Consider the following 22,301-nt stretch of genomic DNA (forward strand, 5'->3'; position numbering starts at 1 on the left):
CTACCTGTGTGTAGAGCCAAACAAAATCTCAGAGAGCCTTAAATGCATCACAAGTCAGTTCAAGATCTTTAACTAAAACAGTAGAATTGAATCACTTTAGACTTGAGGGTGACTTTACAAGCCATAGAATCCAACCTCATTCCTGGTGCAGGAACCCTTGCACAACGACCGGGAGAGATGGTCACCCAGCATTTGCTCCATCACCACCATGAAGAAAGGGTTTCAAGACAAGAGAGTGGCCAACAGCGTTGAATGCTGCAGGGAGGTCACGTAAGAGGAGAAGGAAAAAGTGCTCATTGGATTTAGAAAAAACAAGACGTTGGTAGCTTGGTGAGAGCGGTTTCAGGGAAGTAGATGCCAAAGAAACAAAATGAATTGCTGTGTGTTGAGAGTGAAGAAGAAATGAAGATGTGGGGACGGCACATATAATCCTTTCCAGAAGTTGGGCTGTAAAGAGGAGGGGGCAGCTGGTAAGTGGAGCAGAACATGGGGTCAAAGAGATTTTTTTGTTTGTGTTTTAGGAAGGGAGGGACTAGAGTATGTCTGGATGCAAATGGGAAAGAGTATAGTGGGATTAAAGGAGGTGGACCACAACTGGAGGCAAGATGCCCTGGGGAGGAGAGGACAGATTCAGAGACTAGGCATCTGTTCTCAGTGGGAAAACTGGGAGACTGCCTGGTATATGGTACTTGATTTGGGTTGGGGGCAGCTGGACAGCAGGTGCTTGACCTTATTCTACAAAAGCCTATTCCCACACCACCTTCAGGCTGGCTGGAGTAGGGTGAGTGAGCCAGGTGGGCACAAAACAGAGGGCAGAGCCTGGGTGTGGCCTTCCTGCCCAGCACCTCTCCCCCAGCCACCCACCGTGGCTGATGTGGCGATCTCCAGCATCTTCTGGGTGCCCTGTCCTGCTGATTGGAGAGCCATCCACACCTCACACGGTTCTAGTCTAAGCTGCTTTTCAACTGTGGCTCATTAAGCCGCATTTAAGCTACCAGTCCCTTCTCTTACCTCTCCAGTATCTTTTCTCTGAATATTGTCTACATTGAGAAAAGCCATCTTTGGGCTTTAAAGTGCTGCCAAGTGGCAGTGAGAACAACTTTGCTGAAGAATGAGGTTTAGACTGACTAAGCCCTCGTTTCTGCTCAAAGATGGAAAGGCTGACCCCCAATAAAGACAACACAAATAGTATTAGGAATTTAGATTTTCAGGGCCGGCCCGGTGGCATAGTGGTTAGTTCGTGCTCTCTGCTTCAGCGGCCCAGGGTTTGCAGGTTCAGATCTTGGGCGTACACAGATGCACCGCTTGTTGAGCTATGCTGTGGCAGGCGTCCCACATATAAGGTAGAGGAAGATGGGCACGGATGTTAGCGCAGGGCCAATCTTCCTCAGGAAAAAGAGGAGGATTGGCAATGGATATTAGCTCAGGGCTAATCTTCCTCACAAAAAGAAGAAGAAGAAGAAGAAATTTAGCTTTTCAGATTCCTGAGGTCATCTTTATAGAAAACCTTCTAGTGGCGATCCTGACAGATGGTCACCCAGCCTTGGCATGGACATTCTCAGGGACACAATGCTCATTGCTCCGTGTAATTTGCATCTATTGGTCCTAGTTCTTTAAAGCTGCCCAGAACATGCCAGATGCTCTGATAGCTCCCAGGATGTCTCCCTCAGTCTTCACTTCTGACGAGGAGGCCAAGGATAGCCTCTGGGTGAGGCCCAAAGGAGGCACATCTAGAAAAATAAGTGCGAGTGGAGCTGCACATGAGCTGGAGACAGATGTCTGGAGAAAGCAGGAGAGCCCCGGGCTTATAGTCAAGGGCTGGCCCACCTGGCTCTGCCTGCTCACTTTGGAACTTTGGGTAGCTTGTTTCTGAGCCTGAAACCATCTTCACTCTGCTGACGTGAGCCCAAGAGACATTGTAACTGCAGGCACACAGGCCGTCTACCATCCTGCCACTAGGAGTACGCCCCACAGGCCCCACAGGGGTAAATCCCCACTGGGAAGACTCTGCCTGAACCTGCTGTCTGGTTACTTTGATTTCCGGAAGCCAGAACTGCTGGTTCCTAAAGGCGTATTTGTTTATTTTTACCCCTTCTTGTTTGGGGAAGGATTAAAAGCAGCTTTAAAGAATACTGAAAATCCTGCAAACTAACGCAGAAGAAGAAAACAACCACAGACCTGAGTGAGTCTTGTTCACTAGTGCTCATCTGCAGGTCTTTGGTGTTCACTGACCACTCGGCTTACTTTTTTTTTTGCTGAGGAAGATTAGCCCTGAGCTAACATCTGTGCCAAACTTCCTCTATTTTGTATGTGGGTCCGTGCACGGGATCTGAACCCGCAAACCCGGGCAGCCAGAGCAGAACGCGCCGAGCTTAACCACTGTACCACAGTGCCTGCCCCTCAGGTTACTTTTATTGTCATACTGTTATCACTTGCGGTTTCCTCCAGGTTGTAGTTTCATGTTATTTTATGGCACTTTTCAAAACAGTGATTATACATAGATCCCGTGAAAAACGCATTCAATGTGACTGATTTTCTAAACATTTACGAAACTATTTTGCTCATTTTTCATAGTTTTAAACTTTTTGTTGCCCTCTTACAAATTTTTATATGGAAATCGCTCTTTAAATATTTTGAATGAGAATATCTTCAAGGTCTCCCCAAAACCCCCAACATCTGGATAGCAGTTGATTATAAAAATAGTACTTTTCTTTTAAAACATTACTTTTTTCGGGCCGGGCCCGTGGCTTAGCGGTTAAGTGCGTGCACTCGGCTACTGACGGCCTGGGTTCGGATCCTGGGCGCACACCGATGCACCGCTTCTCCGGCCATGCTGAGGCCGCGTCCCACATACAGCAACTAGAAGGATGTGCAACTATGACCTACAACTATCTACTGGGGCTTTGGGGAAAAAAAAAGGAGGAGGATTGGCAATAGATGTTAGCTCAGGGCCGGTATTCCTCAGCAAAGAGGAGGATTAGCACGGATGTTAGCTCAGGGCTGATCTTCCTCACACACACAAAAAATAAAAATAAAAAAATAAAGCATTAGTTTTCTTCAAATTTCTAACACAATTTGTTGGTCTTCAATAGAGATCAGAGTAATGGGTCAAATTCCTTTTCAGCTTGGTGTGCGGTACCTCAGAGTGTGGGACACAAAGGAGAAGGTTAATATTCCCAGTCATCCAAAGGCCTTGGGTTTGCCACAACACTTTGGAAACTGCCTTGATATTCCCTGCTCATTCCTTCATTGCTGCTCAGAGGGGCCTATTTAACTACACCCCTAATACGCTCTCTACAGTTTTGAACATTTTATTAACTTGTAGACAAAACCAATGCATAAAATGACAGTCGCTTGCCTGCCCCACCGGCCCGCTAAGCCCCAGAGAGATGCTCAGCACAGCCTGGTCGGCAAGAGCAGCTTACCCTGGTGATGGGCAACCATGGCCGGTATTCGGACGTCATCGTAAGACCTCCCATCAGTGATGAGGATCATTAACTTCCTCTTGTTGGGCTTGGACTTCTTGAAGAGCTGTTCCAGGGCGTAGCTGATGGCAGCCCCCGTGCTGGTCCCACCGCTCCAGTACCCCACCCTCTTGATGGCGTTGAGAATGTCTGGCTTGGTGCTGTAGTCGTCAAACCCGAACTCCAGCCGCTGCTCGTAGGTGTACTGCACGGCCCCGATTCGAGTGTCCGTTTCCGAAATCTCAAACTCTTTGCTGAGGTTGGCCACAAACTGGAGAACCGTGCGGAAGTTGCCCGTCCCCACGCTGCTGGAGCCGTCGATGACAAAGCCGATGTCGGCCGAGTTGAAGCAGGTCTTGCTGCAGGCCAGTCGCTCGGTGTCACAGACCCGCTTCACCAGGGGCTGCACGGTCTTGTGGAGGCTGAACCAGCTCTGCACGTTGAGCGAGTAGAAGCCGTTTGTTCTGCACACCGCCTGGAAGACAGAGGGGAGGGACACCTGCCAGGTCAGGGGTCAAATCCTCCCATCTATCACCATTCCCCTTGACCACCAGTCCGCACTAGTCTGCCTAAAGCTCTTTCTCCATCTCAGTTCACCTAGCCAAGCACTCACGGGGGCAAAGACCCCTCAAGCTATCTCTGGACTCACTCCCACTCCCTCAGCTGGGTCTCTGCTTTAGTGCAGAGCCAGCAGTTAAGCAAATCCTCAGAGAGAGATGAATCTTTGGTTTCAGCTTCATACTTAGGCTGCTCCAGGCCCCTCAGTTCATTTGTACTGGCAGCGAGCCAGAAGATTGGCGCTGGAGGGCACCAATGCATGAGAGGATTAAAGGCAGCTTTTGTTCTGATTGGGAAACAAGACACACATGAGAAACAGCTAAAGAATGTTTCCAGAGCAGCCCTTTACCCAGAGAGAAGGGGTCCCATGCAGGTGTCAGCTGTTGTTCTAGATGTTCTTGGAGAGATTTGTTCATTAACCCCCCATCCTAATCCTACAAAGTGGAATTATAACCCCTCTGTCATAAAGGAACAAACTGAAGGTCAGCTGTGAAGGGACGTCTCTGAGTCCTTGAGACTGGAACACAAATCTCTGCTTTTAAAACTCAAGCACTGTCCTCCAGACAACCCTGCCTTCGGGCAAATGAATATTTATTTACTTGTGCCCAAGCTTGTTCCAGAAAAAATTTAAGGCAGCTGCAAATAAACATTGAGCAACACGATTGGTGTGCTCCTGGAAGTGACCTGGCTGCTGTTCCCAAAGGGAAGCCTTTCCTCCTTGCTGCTGCCTCTCCTGGGGTCACAGAGAGAATCACAGACCTGACGACTACAGATGAACTTGTATAATTAAAAAATTATTTTTGAACAAGAAATGACTTTAAAATGTCCTAGGAAATATTTTTAATTGGTTTCTAAAAACCTAAAAGGGTTTCACAAAACTTCCCATGGACTAGGTGACATTTGAGATGAGCGTTGAGGCGGAGCTGAATCCTAGCGAATAGATGGAGAGGAGGGATTCCCACCCTGCAGCCTGAGTCAAGTCATGGCAGGAGAGAGTGGTGGTGCTGGTGTGGACAGGAGCCCAGGTGCCTGGAGCATAGGGCCTGTGTGGGGGTCACAGTAGATGACCAGGAGCAGCAGTTGACAACCTGATCTCCTTGACTTGGAGCAATATCACCTTTTTCTTGTTTATCAGAGTGGTTAATTTGCAGTGTGCGTGTGCACATGTGTGTGAGAGTGTATGCGTGCCCATGTGTGTGCTCCTGTGAAGGCTCGCTGGGCTGCCTGCTTGAGGTCCCTTGGGCTGTGGGAGGAGCCCAGGAGAGGCTTCATGTGACATCTTGGGGACAGTGCTCCTCCCAAGTTGCCGATGCTGGCCTCAGTTCACCAGGTGTGATTGGGGTTTTGCTTTGAGAAGGTAATTCCAGGTTCCAGGCTTACTAGTCCCTCACTGGAGGCCCTCCTGCCTAGAAGTGAGCTTAACACTCATTTGAAGGAACGAGAAACACGGCCTTGCTGGCTGTTACATCTTTGCATAGTGCAGGGAATCCTTACGTTGGGTGGCTCTCCAGGCAGTTACATACCTTGTTTGCAAAGTTGGGCTCCACCACGTACTGCTTCTCATTTTCGACGGCACCTTCAATGGTGATGAAGAAAATGTTGATTCCTGACTCTCTCGCAAGCCTTGAAGCCTCCTCCACCTTGTCCGTGGGCCAGCCGTCCACTATTACCACGGCCACGTTGGGAGCGCCGCCTCTGTTTCCATTGACTTTGGAAAAGAAATTCTTCGTCACAAAGGAGATGGCCCGGCCTGGAAGAAAAAGGAAACTCATGCCTGGAGTGATCGTGGTCATGCCGATTATAAACGCAGGAACAGATCTCAGCAGCATAAGGAGGTCCAGAAAAACACATTCCCTCCCTCCCTTGTTTCTTTCTTTCCTTTTCTTTCTTTTTACCGCATTAACTATTTTTAGGTGTACAGTTCAGTGGTATTAAGTACATTCACAATGTCATGCAACCATCACCACCATCAATTTCCCTGCCCAGTTTCATTTTAAGCCTGTAACTTCTCTCCTGCTTTAAAAAGAAGTTGTAGGGACCAGCAAGCAGGTGAAGAAGACATTCTTGAGAACAAAAGGGTCCCTTCTCTGCCTGGGTGCTGGAAGCCCGCTAAGCCCCTAAGTGGGCCCAACACTGTTTCTGAGAGCGTGGGTGGGAGGATTTGAGCTGGAGTGATGGGAGCCCCTTCTTGGCCTCCTGCTGCCTGCGGGGAGCCCAGTGCTCCAGGAGCTGCTGGGTGTGGAGGGCTGTATTCCAGGCTCAGTGGTATATTTTGTCCAGTTCCATGCCAGGGGCACAGGTCTGGCTGGTCAGGAAAACGCTGTAGCCTCTAAGAACTGAGAGACTGTGTTCTAGTCCTGGCTGTGCCTATGAATAGGGTGACCAACTGTCCCAGTTTGCTGGGACTCTCCAAGTTTTAGCACTGAAAGCCCCATATGCTCCTGGGCAAACAGATAACTGGTCACCCTAGTGTCAACATAGCTGCATATGTTAGGGCAGGGCTCTCAACCTGGGCTCTGTGGACCCCTGGGGCACTGGGGGTGTAAATCCACAAATCCCCTGAAATTATACACAATATTTTGTCTATAGAAGTATTTGTTTGGGTAGAAAGACCATAACTTTCAAGGGGTTCTCAAAGGGGTCCTCAATCTAAACAAAAGTTAAGAACTACCTTCTTAAGACTTTAGGATTAAGAGTCATTACCCTCAATGTTTTGGTTTTGGCCAGCATATACTGGCTCCACTGGCTAGTATAATCTTACCTGTGAAATGAAAGGATCATATGGTTACATACGCAGTTGCTGGAGAAATGTCTTGGAGTGCCCATGTGAACTGGCTGCACAGAACACAAGTGCTAAGGGAAAACCTGGGCTGTTGAGAACTGCTTTCATAGCCAAGGGCTAATTTTCCTCAAGGCCCAAGGCACCCAGCAGTCCCCTCTGGCTTAATGTTAGATGCCTGAAGACAGAGCACCTTGACTTCACCCAATCTTAAATTTGAAGCCTATGGTCAATTAGTGCTCAACATACATTCCATCCACCTTCCGGCATATCTTGAAAGCAGAGGCTGGAAATCTGAAAACTACATTGTTGAGACTCCCTTGCAACTGCAGTTCTGGGTTTGTTTTAGTTTCATGAATTGATGCACATATGAGATTTAGAAGATGAAAGTGAGGCAGAGACTGTACTTTTGATTCTGCTATTTCTGCTGACAAGTATCTGTAGAGTATGTGACTTCTCTGGAGCAGCCTTAGCAGAGGTGCCTGTGTTGGGTAACTAGCTTTGTTGGTGTTGAGGTGGTGGGGTGCAGAACATTTGTCTTGTGGGTGTGAATGGAGCAGGCAAGGCATAGTTTTAGAGCCAGCAGCTGTAGCAGAAGCTTCCTGATCATGGTGGCTTCCTGGCCGAAGCAGATTCCTGAAGAGGCTGTGGTGGCAGAATTGAGAAAGCCATTTCCTGATCTTGGAAGAGGCAGCAGCTTCTTGGAGGTCCTGGTTCTGCAGGAAGTCTTTAGAAGCCACACTTGAAAGCTCGGCCTAGAGTTCATTTCTTCAGCCCTTTCAATAATTTTGAAGACAGTTCAATACCCTGTAATAAATCCCCTTCTGCTTAAACAAGCTGAAATGGATTCTGTTCTCTGAAGCCAAACCCTGATCAATACAGGGCAGAGATAGAGCATGTTATCCACTGAAAAAGGCATGATTATGGGATTAAGACACCTCTCTAACCCCTCAAGGAAATAGCGTGTCCTCTGAAGTTTTTAAGTTTTACTCCATGATACATTATTGGAATTTCACTGATCTAGCTATTAAATTGAAAATAAATCAGAAATCAACTCTATCATGTTTGTGATGAGGTAATACTGATTTGGGGTCCCAGATAGCAGTGACTTGGCCAGTGTTTATTTAGCATTGTTCAAAGACCAAAGGCTCTTCGTTTGCCAGATACTAATATACTGATCTACAGAGAGGTACACTGAGGTGGGAAGGGAAATAATTAAATCAGATTTACTGTAACTTTGAAGATCCTCCTTCAAAGGTAATTCTATTCCTTTTGTGCGATCATGCCAAGCAACTGTGGCTCACTTCTCCATTTCCTTGGATTTTAATGGTACAAACAAGTTCCCTAAGAAGTGGACACCCCTCCCAGTGCCCTCAAAGCCAGACTACCGTTTATAAATTAATAATGGCATGGGCTCATTGGGAGCCTTTGAGCTTGGTTAGTGTGAAACTGTTTCCTAATGCCGAATCACCTCTGGGTGAACTGATAAAGTGGAATTTCTGGACCTGCCCCACTGAGGACAGACCTTGGACTTCCAGTAACACATCCCCACACCCCCAGCCACCACCAAGGCTCAGACATCACAGGAAACTCAGCTTGAAACAAAGAACATGCCTTTCTTTGCACAGTCATCACTGTAACAGAAACAGATTGGAAGGAGCGCTGCGGGTCTTCCTGAGTGGAACTGGTTAAAAAATTTAACGTTAAATAGTTGACGACTCGTAGACTAATCAGGAAACAGTCATAATGGCAGTCCTGCTTGTCCTGAGGAAAGCTGCCATCCCAAGGAAGCAGGCATGCTGGAACTCTCCATATGTGTGATAACATACGTGTGATAACAATTCTTGCCCCCTGAAAACATGATAATACTTCAGAAAAGATACAGATAGTATGTGAGTCATTTCTTGACGGATGATTATTATTTTTTCTTCCTCCTACATAGAAGACAACCATATAGAAAGAGAACCATGGTAGTAAGATGGGATGATCTGACTCCAGATCACATACCTGCATTAGAAAGCCCTCCTCTCTGGGTAATTTTCTCTATGGCAGCCTTCAGATCCCGGGAATTCATGTGCGTCTTGAGATTAAAGTGGGTAGCAGGGTTGTCTCTGAAGAGTTAGAACAAGAAATAAAAATTAGCTGGAACATTGTTACCTTTGGAGGAAAGCAGAAATCAGAGTTGCTTCTTTTATACAGTAGCCCCCCTTATCCGTGGGGGATACATTCCAAGACCCCTAGTGGGTGCCTGAAACCGTGGATAGTACCAAACCCTATATATACTGTGTTTTTTCCTGTATATACATACCTATGATAAAGTTTAATTTATAAAGTAGGCACAGTAAGAGATTAACAACAATAGCTAATAATAAAATTGAACAATTATAACGATACACTGTAATAAAAGTTACGTGAATGTGGCCTCTCTCTCTCTCTCAAAATATTTTATTGTACCCTTCTTCTTGTGACGATGAGACGATACAACGCCTACGTGATGAGACGAAGTGAGGTGAATGACGTAGGCATTGTGACGCTTTAGGCTACTACAGACCTTCTGACCATACGCCAGAAGGAGGATCATCTGCTTCCGGGCCACAGCTGACCTCGGGGAACTGAAACCGTGGAAAGCAAAACTGAGAATAAGGGGGACTATCGTGTACAAATAGAATGGAAGCTGCTTCAAAGCTGTAAGCTGTGGTTTATAAAATGCCCCAGTGTGGACAGAAGGGATGGAGAGATGGAAGGACTGGGGTCCTCTTCAGTGTATGTAGAGAAAAGTGGGCCTTTTCAGGAATCAGAAGGTGCGGGTTCTAGTTTTGACTGCGCTATTTCCTAGCTGTGTGACCTTGAGAAGTCATTTAACTTCTCTGGGCTTCATCTGGATAAAAACAAAGATCATAACATTCAGATTGCTAAAGAGCAGGACTGTTGTCAAGTGGGATTTTGCAAATGTAAGGATGTCCCAGGCTGCCCAGACCCCCCTCTCCAGGAAGAAAATCTCAGCGGTTGGCCACTCCCAAGGTTACCCCAGCACTGGGATAGCATTTTAACAGCGGAGTCCAGGAGAACACATCCCTTCATCTTTTCATTTTGTGACTCCTGTGACTGGGTGAGAATATTCAAATTTCACCCAGAAGGTCAACATGTATTTTATTGAAGCCTGAAAAAGATTGGCTGGAGAGGAGTTGGAGTGAATTAAGTGGAGAAACAGAACGAGAATCCTTCTCTAGGGCTGCGTCTCCATGGGTGAGCCATGTGAACAGGCTTGGGAGCAGCTGAACAGAGGGTGTGGAGTACCTTTCATGAGCAGGTGGAAAGCATGTTGGGAAGGACAAATGCTCTACGGGGTGGATGTGGGTGCCCATACCCAGGATGAAGTGGGGATGCACAGTAAATCACATCTCCTGAAGCACTGACACTCAGCCACTGCAGGGCTCCATAAGAGTGTCACCTTTAAGGTCACACAGGGCCCCACACTCCAGAAGAGCCTGCAGTTGATTCAATGCTCTGATGTTGCTGTCTTGAAATTCTTCATCATTTTTGAACACAGGACAACTTATGTAGCTGGTCCTGGCTGCAGATTACTAAGTCCTCAAGGAGAGGGAGAAGGAGACCTTTAAAACCAGCCTTTCCACAGACACCAGGCGGAGAGCCAAGGAGCAGCAGCTTTAGGCAGTTTCAGGTGGGAATTCCAAGCGGACCTACAGTGGGTTCTTAGTGAGCCCTTTGGGGGATCTGGCAGTGTGCTCACCAGGGAGCCAATGTCCCCTTTCAGGACCTGAAAGGAGACATTCTCTGCCCCCTCCTCTCCTTCCCTCCCTTGCTCCATCCCTATTCTCTGACCTTCCTAGCTGTCTCAAGGTCATCTCTGTCAGAGGAGAACTCGTGAACAGGCCGGAAGGATGCCCCTCTGTCCTCCATTTTATTAGCGAATATGAGGGGCACAGCCTGGTTCTTGGACAAAACCAAAGCAAGATGCCCGGAGGCATGCTGATCTAAATGAGAAGGGATGTGAAACTGGGAGGGCCGGCTACCTTCAGGGAAGACGAAGCACAGTTTAAAACAAGCTCAACCACGGTGGGCATTGGGGCAAAACCCAACCAGATAGACGCCACTAGGAAAAAACCAAGTTCTAGTTTAGGACTAAATAAAAGCCAACCAACCAACAACAACAAAGCAAACTGCAGAACGGAGACATGTGGGCGTTTTAGCTGAGCCTGACCTTACTATCAACCAACAGTGCGAAGCCTCCGTCTCTGAGGCTGCAGTAACACGACCCACGTGCAGGTCACAGGGAGGAGGACGCACAGCGAAGTGGCGCTGTCGTTTTCAGGGTTATGTTCTTCTTTCCCTCTGGGCTCGCCGGCTTGTGGGTTTGTATTCTTACAGATCAATTTCAGTAAATGCTGTACTTGCCTCCCAGCCATTGAGGCTCAAAACCTGGACTCCGTCTTTACTTGCTCAGTCATAGAACCTGTCAGTCTGGTCCACCAAATCCCGTAAATTCCTCTTGATACAATCACTCGCTTTCATTCCCTCTTCTGTATTTCTGTGGCAACCCCCTGAGTTCAGGCTCCCTTACCTCTTGCTGGTTCTACTGCAAGAGTCTCTGTGTTGGCTTCTACAACGCCAGTTGTACGCATACCTGCTAGAGAACTCTTCCTCACGTACAGCTCTGACTGTAAAATTCCTCCGCTCAAAAATCATCAGAGGCTCCCGTTGTGAAACTTCATATTTTGGCGTTTAAAGCCTATCCATAATTTAATTCTAACCTGTCATCTTCTTATAGTTCTCTGTCTTTCTCTCTCTTGATTCTGGTCAGAATGAGCTGCTCACTATTTCCTGTTTTTCTAACTTTGTGCCTTTGCTCATCAATTCTCTCACCTGGAAAACCAAAATTGTGCCCACACTCCAAGCTCCAGCTACTGGGAGCTACCTGTCTCCCTGATTCCTGGCCCCAGCTGACCGTCTCTGCGCCTGACTTAGCTTTCTCTAACCCACAACACCTTGCATACTATGTGGCACCTGCAGGTATTCAATTAACAGCATTGAAGCAACAAATATTTCTTCATTCTTCTTCTGTGCCTCTCTCCCTCTAAACCCTGGTGTCCCCCAGGACATGGTGCTATCTCCATCATGCATCCTCCTTAATTATGTACTTCCCTGGGAGATCTCGTCAACTTCAGTGACCATTCACATGCCAACAGCTGTCCCGCACACACTGGTCGGCCCTCTCTCTTGAACCCCAGATACACACACGATGACTTCCACACATCTCCATCTGGAATGTACTCTGTAGTACCTGGGGGTGGTCCGCTGGCCCCACAGGTTTGATATTTCCCAAACTTAAGTCATTTGTCTTCCAAACCTGCTCCACCCAACCACCCGTATCCCTTCTGTATTCCCTCTTCTGACTCATTAAGTCATCCCAGCAGTATGCATTCTTGATACTCTCTGACACCTTCTTCATCAAATGCCATGTGCTGTCAGACCAGCCTCTTAAGTAGCTCTTGTATCTCTCCCATCCTTTCCATCGTCAAATTTAGACTTTCATCTTCTGTTTCCTGAACTATTGCTAGAGCTTCCTACCTGGTCTTCCTGTACCCAGAGTGGCCTCTGCAGAAGGAGTTTTATCCAATAGGCTCTAATGGAGGCAGATTATTTGGGAAGATAATGATGCCTCTTCCAAGGGGCCTAATTTTGTATTTGTAATTTTGTGTTCTTTTTCTTAAAAGGGCCCCCAAACTGCATAAGCTTCTGAGTCCCCAAAGTCTGGGTCTATTCTTTGGTGACCAAGGAATATAAACTTTTTCAATTCCTGAAAAAAAATGACTTGAAACAAACAAACAAAAATTATTGGCTACAAAATAAAAAATTGCAAAATTGATATTGACAATAATAAACGTGTAATTGTCTACCAAGTATAACCCTATATGAACTTCATTAATTGTAGAATTTTTAACTCGCCCAAAACTTTAATTACATTTGAAAATGATTTGCGGGCTAGATTTTCTCACTTTACAAGAATTCTTGAGTGTGTCTGACACTTGTGAAGAAATCATAGCTAATCAGAAATTAAGTGTTGCTCTAGACAAATAACATAAAAAGCGAAAATATAAAATTTTCCTTCAAAAGTTTTTACAGAAAAATATATTTAAATGTGGAACCTAGTCACCTGATCACATCCATGTGTTCCCCCAAGAACCCTGTGCAGGGGGCTGTCTTAATGTTGATCACCTGTCTCTTTCCCATACTATATACAGAGTCGAGTCTTATTTGTGATAGTCATGTTCTGTGAGGTCACCGTGAACATCAAATTAGCAAATACTGAGCCACACAGGGTTAGGTTTCTATGGGCCTCAGTCACAACATTTTTCATCAATAGATCAATACATAAACTTGTCTTATATATGTTTCTGTTTGAAGACACCTAATTTAATGTATGTTTCTTACATATAATCAATTATATACACTATTTCCATATAATAAAACACTAGCTGAGAAGGATTTAACGTTATCCTGACCCTGGGTAATGTAATCATAAATTTCTTTGGCTTTCCGCCTCACAATGCTATCCACTATGCTTCCTTATTTTTTTTAAATCAGTCGTCATTTCATGAATTCATTAGTTCAGCCACTTTCCCACCTTTTCCACCGCTTCATCACACACTATAGATGTTACTTTAGCACTTTCCAGAGCAGACTCAAGTGCAGAACAGCAAATTTCCTTTTTTCTGAATGTACCCAATCGCTGATTCATTAACACTGAACTCATGACCAACAGCACCGTAACTCATGCCTAAAGGAAACTTACCTAACACTTGTATTTTCTCCATAAACACACCACAGCCTTCTTGCACTTAGAACACTAGACTGCATTTCAGCACTACTCTTGGGATCCACTTTATTTATTTATTTATTTGAGATATAACTGACATATAACATTGTATTAGTTTTAGGTGTACAACATAATGATTTGATAAATGTATACATTGTGAAATGATCACCAGAATAAGGTTAGTTAACATCCATTTCCACACATAGTTACCATTTTTTTTCTTGTGATGAGAACTTTTCAAATCTCTTAGCAACTTGCAACTTATACAATACCTATTGTTAACTGGCCATCATGTTGTACATTACATCCCCAGGACTTATTTATCTTACAACTGGAAGTTTGTGCCTTTTGACCACCCTCACCCATTTCATTGGGACCATTTTAAATAGCGAAATCGCCAATGAAAAGCACAAAAATGCAAAAAATGTGCACTAACTACACTGCAAAAAGGATACTTATTTACAGCATGGGAGCTGAAACAAGAAGGCAGAGCATTGCCGTGTTTGACCTCAGCTGGGAATATGCGTGCCAAGTGACTACTCAAATGTATCACTCTTCTGTGCATGTCTGCAAATGACTGTGAAAGTGCTGCGAGTATTGGTTTTGGAGTTACAAATAAGTTTTAGCGAGTAGATGGATTCGCAGACATGGAATCAGCAAATCATGAAGATCGACTGTAAGAACAGGCAGTATGTCCTAGTATTTTCTATCCCTAGTGTTTAGCATACAGCGGGTAATAGGTAATTGTGAAATAAATAATGAAAGAAACAAAAAAATGTCCTCTCCTCTCTTGGATCATCGCAGGCACAGCTGAACACTCCGCCTCTGAGCTCCACACTGCTCACTCTCTCCCTCTATTACATCACAGAGGTGGATGAATCCATCTCCAGAGGCAGACAGATGAGCTATTCATATAGCCAATGAATAGATGCTTTTAATTTTATTTGTTATTTCTTTTAAAAATATTGCCTCCCTTACTAGATGGTGAAGTCCTGAAGAACAGAATCTCTATTACATTTACTTATTTATTTTTAATAGATTGAAAGGTTGGATCAGAGAACCTCTGCAACTCTTTCCAATTGCTAAAATTATGATTAGAGGCAAAGCCACAGAGCTCATCTACCCAGGGACTTACAGGAAAATGTAATCAAACTACTTGGATGAATTTCACATCAGTGTTCCCTGCCAATGGCATGGTGCTTAGTACGTGGTACACACTCAATAAATCTTTGTTTTAAATTGCAATGTAATTAAATCAGAGGACTGCATGATAAGTCTACCCTGCAGACTGTGGCAGCTCTTGGTAGTGTACGCGTCCTTTTTCAGCATACATGGGCTGGTGGCCTGACACCCTAGTCTGATTACTTTCCAGAGATGGAGACTGTTTAACAAGTTCAAAAAGGTACACCACTATATTTTTAAGTAAGTAACTTTTAATTTGTAATTTTATTACAAGATCTCATTAAAGGAAAACACTTTTTTCTCAGCAATATCAAAGATTTCCTTTGAAAATAAGAGAAGAAGAAAAACAAGGAGGTTTATAGCTCAAGGAAAAAATATAAAATTGTTCTATGTTTGGAAGAAGAACTATACTAATGAAGAGAAATTATAGGGAGCCAGAGTTTGGCTGTGCATAGAAAGGAATAATTTATGCAATAGGAAACGACTGCCCTCTAGGTGATTAAGAAGAAGACCTGTCAGAAATGGGCATGGGTGATTCCTAGGCAGGCTTGGGGCCTGGGGGCAGGGAGCTGGGAAGGATCTTCAGTGTTGCCAGACCTCCCCATGATAAGACTCACCCGAGGCACTCGGTATACCACGAGGTTACCAGGTCTCCTCCCGGCAGAAACTCGGTTCAGCAGGTCTGGGCTGGAGCGGGGAAATGTTTTTTTAAACAAGGGGTCCAGGTGAATCTTATCCTGAGAAAAGTTTGGGAAGCCCTGGATTCTGAAGGACTCCTGAGGCCTGGTCAGGCCTAAGGCTCCCATTGGGTCAAAGTCCCAGAGGCCACTGGTTGACCCCGTACCACTTCCAGTCACATGGAGTGAGCCTCTGAACGGAATCTGTATGCCAGCAGAGACATGTGAACTAATCACATTCCCTAGAGTGAGAACCTCCCACAAGGCATCACCTTCAGGTTACAGTAAAATACCCTGACTATATTTAGCCTTTCAGTTTTCATAATACTAAAACGTGATGATCTATGGACTTAGTCACTGAGATGAACCGTGCCTGTGAAATCAGGAGGAGGTTCTAGGGTGCCCCTGGTTGCCCAAGGACATGCTGGCGGCTGCAGGTTCGGTGGCAGACTTGTCCCTTGAGGACATTACCTGGCTCAGAATGAGAATGACTCTGTCCCCATCCCCTCAAAGGACTGAGCAGCCTGGGCCAACCTGCGGAGGGGCTTTGCATGACTAGCCCCTTTTGGAAGGACAGTGGCCTTTCTTGCATTTCCTAGGATCGGAGACCGGAGCAAGGTCTTATAATCAAATTTTGTTTTCAGATGAGTGTTTTTTTTGTAATTAGTAACAATAATTCCACCCATCTACCAAAAAGTAGAAAATTACCCTGCACACCTCTTCCTGCTGGAGGAATGTGCACATGCGTCCTGCTGATCTGAGAGTTACTCTGGACCCAGCGGGCTCACAGGCTCGCTAGTTTGTAACTATGTCACACTGGTAAGTGCTGGGACATGGAATGTCGTGGTGACAGACACAGTGTTTGGCACTTCCCAAACTCAGACATGCATCTGATCACTTAGGGAGCTTGTTAAAATGTAGATTCTGATTCTGCAGGTCCAGAGTGAGGGCTGAGGTTCTGCCTTTCTAACGACCTCCCAGATGATGCTGTGGATGGCACTTTGAGGAGCAATGTCTTAGGGGATGCTGTAAGAATCAAGAAAGTCAGCAGCAGGGCTGCCAGTGATGAGAGGAAGCAAGAAGAATAAATAAGAAGTCTAGAGAAGGGAAGAGAAGGGAAGAGAAAGGCTGAGAAAGGGGAGGGGATAGAGCTCCCGCAGCCCTCTAGGCTGGTAACCTGGGGGAGACGGGAGGGACCAGGGGCACGGGTTTCACCACAGGCCCGTGAGAATATTTGTGCCTTCACTCTCTGCTTGCACAAGAGAATCAACCTGGGGAGCTCTAAAAATTAATGATGCCTGGGTCCCAAACTCAGAAATTCTGATGTAATCGATCTGAGGTTTGGTCTGGGCATTGGGGGCGGGGGTGGTGGTTTCAAAATCTCCCCAGGTGGTTCTAATGTGCATCCGGGTAGCCATCTGCTTCTCCAGCAGAACCATCCAGGAATCAAGGGGGAATGATCTCAGGGGGGCCCTGGGATAAGCCCAGTCAACGCGCGATGGGAGTTCAAGGGGGACCGTTGAGTAGAAGTGGTGGAAGTCAAGTGCAGTCCTTGTATTTGTGCCTCCAGGAGAATTGCATGGTGGGGAATAGGAAAAGCATAAGATTCTTGTGAAAATTGTATTCACAGCTCACTCAGCCTTGAGACTGTGTCCCTGAGGAGTGCGGCTCAAGGACTCACCTGCCTGTCTCCCAGAGAGGAGAGAAGTGGCACAGTGGGGTCTTTGCAAGTGTCATTAGGCCCTGGAGAGCCCTCCCGGGCAGAAGACAGGCAGCTGTTATGGGATCCTGTTAGTTCCTGTAGAGGCGGTATAGACTGAGGTGGTGAAAAGAGGACTGGGCGAGAGACAGAGAGACCTGAATTCTGAATGGGAGCTGCCACTCCGTACCTGGGAAGCTGAGCTGTCCCTTCCCCTCTCAGGCAGTTGGTGATTCTCAACCTTGGCAACAGATTGGAATTACAGATTAACACACCAACTTCGGGGGTATTGCCAGATTCTAGTTTATTAGGTCTGGGATGTGGCCCAGGCATCAGCATTTTTAAAAGCTCTCCAGGTAATACCAACGTGAAGTCAGGGCCCAGGCCTGCCTTCCTGCCCTGAAGTCCTAGGTGCTGAGACGCACATCTCCTGGCCCCACCCTGCCCCCTCCTGCCTTTGCTGTAGACACAAGAGGATGTGACGGATGGTCCTCCTCGCAGCTGTATCAGTTTCCTATTTCTGCTGTAACAAATGACCATAAATTTACTGGCTTAAACAACACATCTTTATTAGCTTACAATTCTGGAGATCAGAAGTCTGATATGGGTCTCCCTGGCAGGGCTGTGTTCCTTTCTGAAGGCCCAGGGGAGAGTCCGTTTCCTTGTCTTTTCCAGCTTCTAGAGGCCACCCGCATTTCTTGCTCATGGCCCCTTCCTCCATCTTCAACACTAGCAGTCGTATCTCTCCGACTGTTCTTCCATAGTCTCATCTCCCTCTGACTGACAACAGCTGGGAAAGGTTCTCTGCTTTTAAGGCACCATGTGATTAAATTGGGACACCAGATAACCCAGAATAATCTCCCCATCTCAGGGTCCTTAACTTCAATCACATCTACAAAGTCCCTTTTGCCATGTGAGGGAGCATCTTCACAGGTGCCAGGGTTCGGACATGGACAGCCGTGGGGGCCATGATTCTGCCCACCACACCAGACCTGACACCTTGCTTCCTCCCTCCTCTCTGGTTGTCCCACACTCGGTGGCTCAGCTGATCCACGGGAGCCTCTGGGCATCCTTCCTGCTTTTTTGGGCAGAAAGGGAGGCTCAGCTGAGCGTCTGATTGAGGGTCTTCAGTCTGGGGCTGAGGTTGGGTGGGCTGAGAAGTAAGAAGAGAAAGGAGACGCGGCCCAACGCAGAGCCACTGCCTAACACACGGGGCAACGGTCACAGAGCTGTGAGCAAAGAAAATCTATTTCATTCTGAAATGAAGAAAAACCAACATTTTGCTTTAGTCTATGTTTTCCAATGTTGATATCCTAGGGTTGATGACAAAGTTCAAAAGAACATGTGCAATTCTGTTCCATTTATACTGGAATTGGGGACTAAAATGAAATCCTATTGAAGATGTAGGGGGCACTCAGCACCTGCGGATCTGGGCTGCAGCTAAAATGCAAGCTTCTTGGCTAGTTCATCCTGTTTGCCAGAGTTCACTTAATAAGCTGCTTGCTCTGGCTGTTCTTTCATTTAGCCCTTTAGTGTTCCTGTTGGTATTAAGTGCAGTCATGAGCCTTCCAGCTGTATAATTCTGAATTAGAATGCACGTGCGAGACAAGGGCTTGATCCTGGGGCTTTGTTCAAGCACAGGATCCCAGTCTTCTGTTTGGTGGAAAGCTTCAATTATGATGATGAGCGAAATCTTTGCTTTGAAGTCAATTTTGTTTGACATTTTAGGGATTAACCCAGGATTTAATATCTGCCCTCTCCCCAGTGGTCATGCATTTAGCTGTGTGATTTTGAACAAGTCACTGAACCTCTCTGAGTCTGTATCAAACCCCACCTCTCTTACTAGAGGCGCGAGATGATTGTGGAAGGAACAATCAACTGTGGTTGCTGAAAGGTGAACGCAATTGTGGGTTCCAAGCCTCTGCATGTGCAGAGCAGGGGGAGGTGGGAGAGGGAGCATGCCAGTACCGCAGTGGTTGAGGCTGGCCCCCTGGCGTGGACCAGAAGTAGGAACTCAGCCAGTGCGAAGAGCAGAAAGCAAGAGGCTGGCAGAGGATAATGCTGCTCTGCTGAGAGGAGAATAGAGTGGATAAGAGAGATGTGTGAAGATGCAAGGAAAGAAGGAGGGAGGGAATGACCAATGACTTGTCAGTCTTGTGACATAAATCTCCCCTCATTTGGGCTACCTGGACTCGTTTCCTGTTTCTGGCACCCGAAAGATCTTTGTAGGATACTGAGGAATCAGGATGTGGAATGAGCATTGCATTTTGCAAATCAGACCATTTTTATACTTCTTGTATTTTTACTTCTTATGTGCCTTTTGTTTCCTGTTAATAGTTGGTACGAGTCTTTTAAATTCCAAATTTAAAAGTCTAAATTTAGACTTAAAAGTGTATATTCAGACTTAGCTCTCCTAAGGAAAGCCAAGGGAAGGAGTCTTCTAGGAGAGCTGTGTGGACCAGTGGCAGCAGAAGTGGAGGTGAGAAGCCGAGAGGAGAGAGTCTGAGTTACATAGTCTTTCCTCCTTGGCCAGCTCCTTCCCAGACTCAGCCTCACCTTCGAGCGCTCATTCTTGACGGAGCCACTTCTCTGAGAGCCTCCTTTCCTCACTAGGACACAGGGAGGTGGAACCAGGAGCTCTCTGAGGTCCCAGCGCTCTGTGATTCCAAGAGAGCAGGGCCAATTCCCAGTGGTTGTAACGTAGGCGTCAGAATCGAGTGAGAACCCCAAACACCACAAGAGGAATCAGATTCCCAGCTGGCCCAGCGCCAGCCCCTCCCGCTTTGCTTTTCCAGAAACACAGGCCTCACATCTGCATCTACCTCTGCCTCCTCACCCTTCCCTGCCCCACTCCCTCCCTCTCTCTATGCACTAAGAGCCTTTGGTAAAGATGGGTTGAAGGGACCAGCCCCGTGGCTTAGCGGTTAAGTGCGCGCGCTCCGCTACTGGCGGCTTGGGTTCGGATCCCAGGTGCGCACCGCAGCACCGCTTCTCCGGCCATGCTGAGGCCGTGTGCCACATACAGCAACTAGAAGGATGTGCAACTATGACATACAACAGTCTACTGGGGCTTTGGGGGAAAAAAAAGGAAGAGGACTGGCAATAGATGTTAGCTCAGAGCTGGTGTTCCTCAGCAAAAAGAGGAGGATTAGCACGGATGTTAGCTCAGGGCTGATCTTCCTCACAAAAAAAAAAAAAAAAAAAAGATGGGTTGAAGGGACCTACCCAGGCGAGGAAGCCAGGCAGCTGAACTCAAAGCTATTTCAGCTGGGTACGTGGATTTCCCCTTCAGCTTCATCATAGCCACTCTCCAATTCATTTGTTCCCCACATTCCACTGATGGAATTCCTCAGCACAACCTATCATTTCATTATTGATCATTTCACCTAATTGGAACCCGAGGCTGGAAGGGAGAGGCAGCTTATTCAGTCTGTTAGCCCAACATTCATTTATTGGATGTCTTCTGAGTACAGAGCCAGTCACTGAATTACAGAACGTCAGGGCTGGCAGAGCCCTAATAAATCGTCTGGTCCGTCCTCTGTACTTACAGATGGCGGCACTTACATGGAGAGGTTAAGTGACTTGTTTAAGGTCACACAGCAGAACTAAGGCCAGAATTCGAGATGCTGTCACCAGTTCATTCTGCTTTCCACCCCACCCTGTGCCCACAGGAGGGTGGAGATGGCTGATTAGTCTGCATGTGCATAAAGTGAAGGAAAACAGATGCACATTTCTCTTAAGTGTTCCAAATGAATAAGGACCCCGGACAGAAAAAAAGATGAATAGCAAAGACATTTTTAGAAAGTGAAATTGGAAAGCATGGAGGTAAACTCTTTCCTGCAAATGGTGATCACATTAGGAAAACGTGAGGGAAAATGTTTTTCGAGGAAAAGGAGTCTTTATTGAATTGTTTTTCTTTCCTTGCTACATTTGTTCTTATTTGTTCTTCAATCCATGTTCTCCTCAGCACACACTATTCTCCTGCCATTTTTCTTTTCCTTGACGTATTTATCACCTTATTTTCCTATTATACTATAAACCTTGGTATACACAGCTTTTAAAGCAGCTATTTTTAATGCAAGATGACACACCAAGCTTTGAACCCCCAAGTAAAATTGAACGGGGACATCTGGCACTAAAATGCTTACATTTCCTCCCTAGAGAAGCCTGCTATCCACTCGCTATCTTCGAAAGGTAACACAGGAATGAAAATAGGTTGACATTTTGAAAACAAGAAAATAATGACCGAAAAAACGTATTTTCCTATTTCAAGTTAAAGTCCTCAAGATAGATCATTTGACATTGAGGGTTGGCATTTGCAGTAATTGGTTATTTTCATATATTTGACTTTGACTGTAAACAAGTACCAGTTAATTCATCTACTAATTTTTCTTCACAGGAATAGAAGACAGTACTAAATATGTTACTGGAATTTAATTCTAAAAATATAAATGTTATAGGTTCTTACGAAAATAAGGCATTTTTGTTTATTTCTTTTGACAACTCAAAAATAAATATTCTAGTGTCTTCGACATAACAACCTCAGTTAAAATGCTGCTCTGGGTGGTCCTCGGGAAATGTTTGAAGGGTTGGGAGACCCCTGGCATGTTGTCAGGTATGAACGTTTTTACCTTTCAGGAAGGGTAAATAAGCTGTGACTGCAGCTTCTGAGCAAGAGGCACCAAGGTCTACATGAGTTTCCACTTTCAGGGCCAAGCTGCAGATCTGCGGGGCAGGAGGGGTCATGGTATGTCTGTGGGTCCTTTGTAGTAAGTGAGATAATTATCCTGCCCTTAATGGTTCTTGGTCAAAAGTCCACCTATTATTTGAGATTTGTGCTGGCTTGCTCTTTTGATTGTTTATGTATGTTCTGTCGATATCTATATATACTGTTTCAGAGAGAAATCTACTTACCTCCAAGTGTTTATGAACCTGGCCTTTCCTTCTGGAAGTCTCACATTTCTTAAGTGACATCTGCATTGCTTCCATTTCTTTCATTTACCCTTGCATCAGGAAAGAGAATGAATTTGTGCCCTAGGAGGTGCTGGTGTTACTTGCGGTACAAAATTAAGAGTGCGACATCACTTGGTTTCTGGGTTCAGAA

General features: G+C 46.0%; 1 protein-coding gene across 1 annotated transcript in view; it reads right to left on the minus strand.

Moving 5' to 3' along the window:
- The window catches only part of VIT (vitrin), a 101,874-nt gene that overhangs the window by 1,745 nt on the left and 77,828 nt on the right, over positions 1 to 22,301 (minus strand). The window contains exons 11-13 of the mRNA XM_058550670.1: positions 8,809 to 8,912; positions 5,546 to 5,772; positions 3,426 to 3,939 (exon numbers count right to left, since the gene is read on the minus strand). Coding sequence (XP_058406653.1) covers positions 3,426 to 3,939; positions 5,546 to 5,772; positions 8,809 to 8,912 — 845 coding nt within the window. The remainder of the gene's footprint in view (positions 1 to 3,425; positions 3,940 to 5,545; positions 5,773 to 8,808; positions 8,913 to 22,301) is intronic.

The sequence above is a fragment of the Diceros bicornis genome, chromosome 12 (genome assembly GCF_020826845.1).
Source record: "Diceros bicornis minor isolate mBicDic1 chromosome 12, mDicBic1.mat.cur, whole genome shotgun sequence".
In the NCBI taxonomy this organism is placed as follows: domain Eukaryota; kingdom Metazoa; phylum Chordata; class Mammalia; order Perissodactyla; family Rhinocerotidae; genus Diceros; species Diceros bicornis.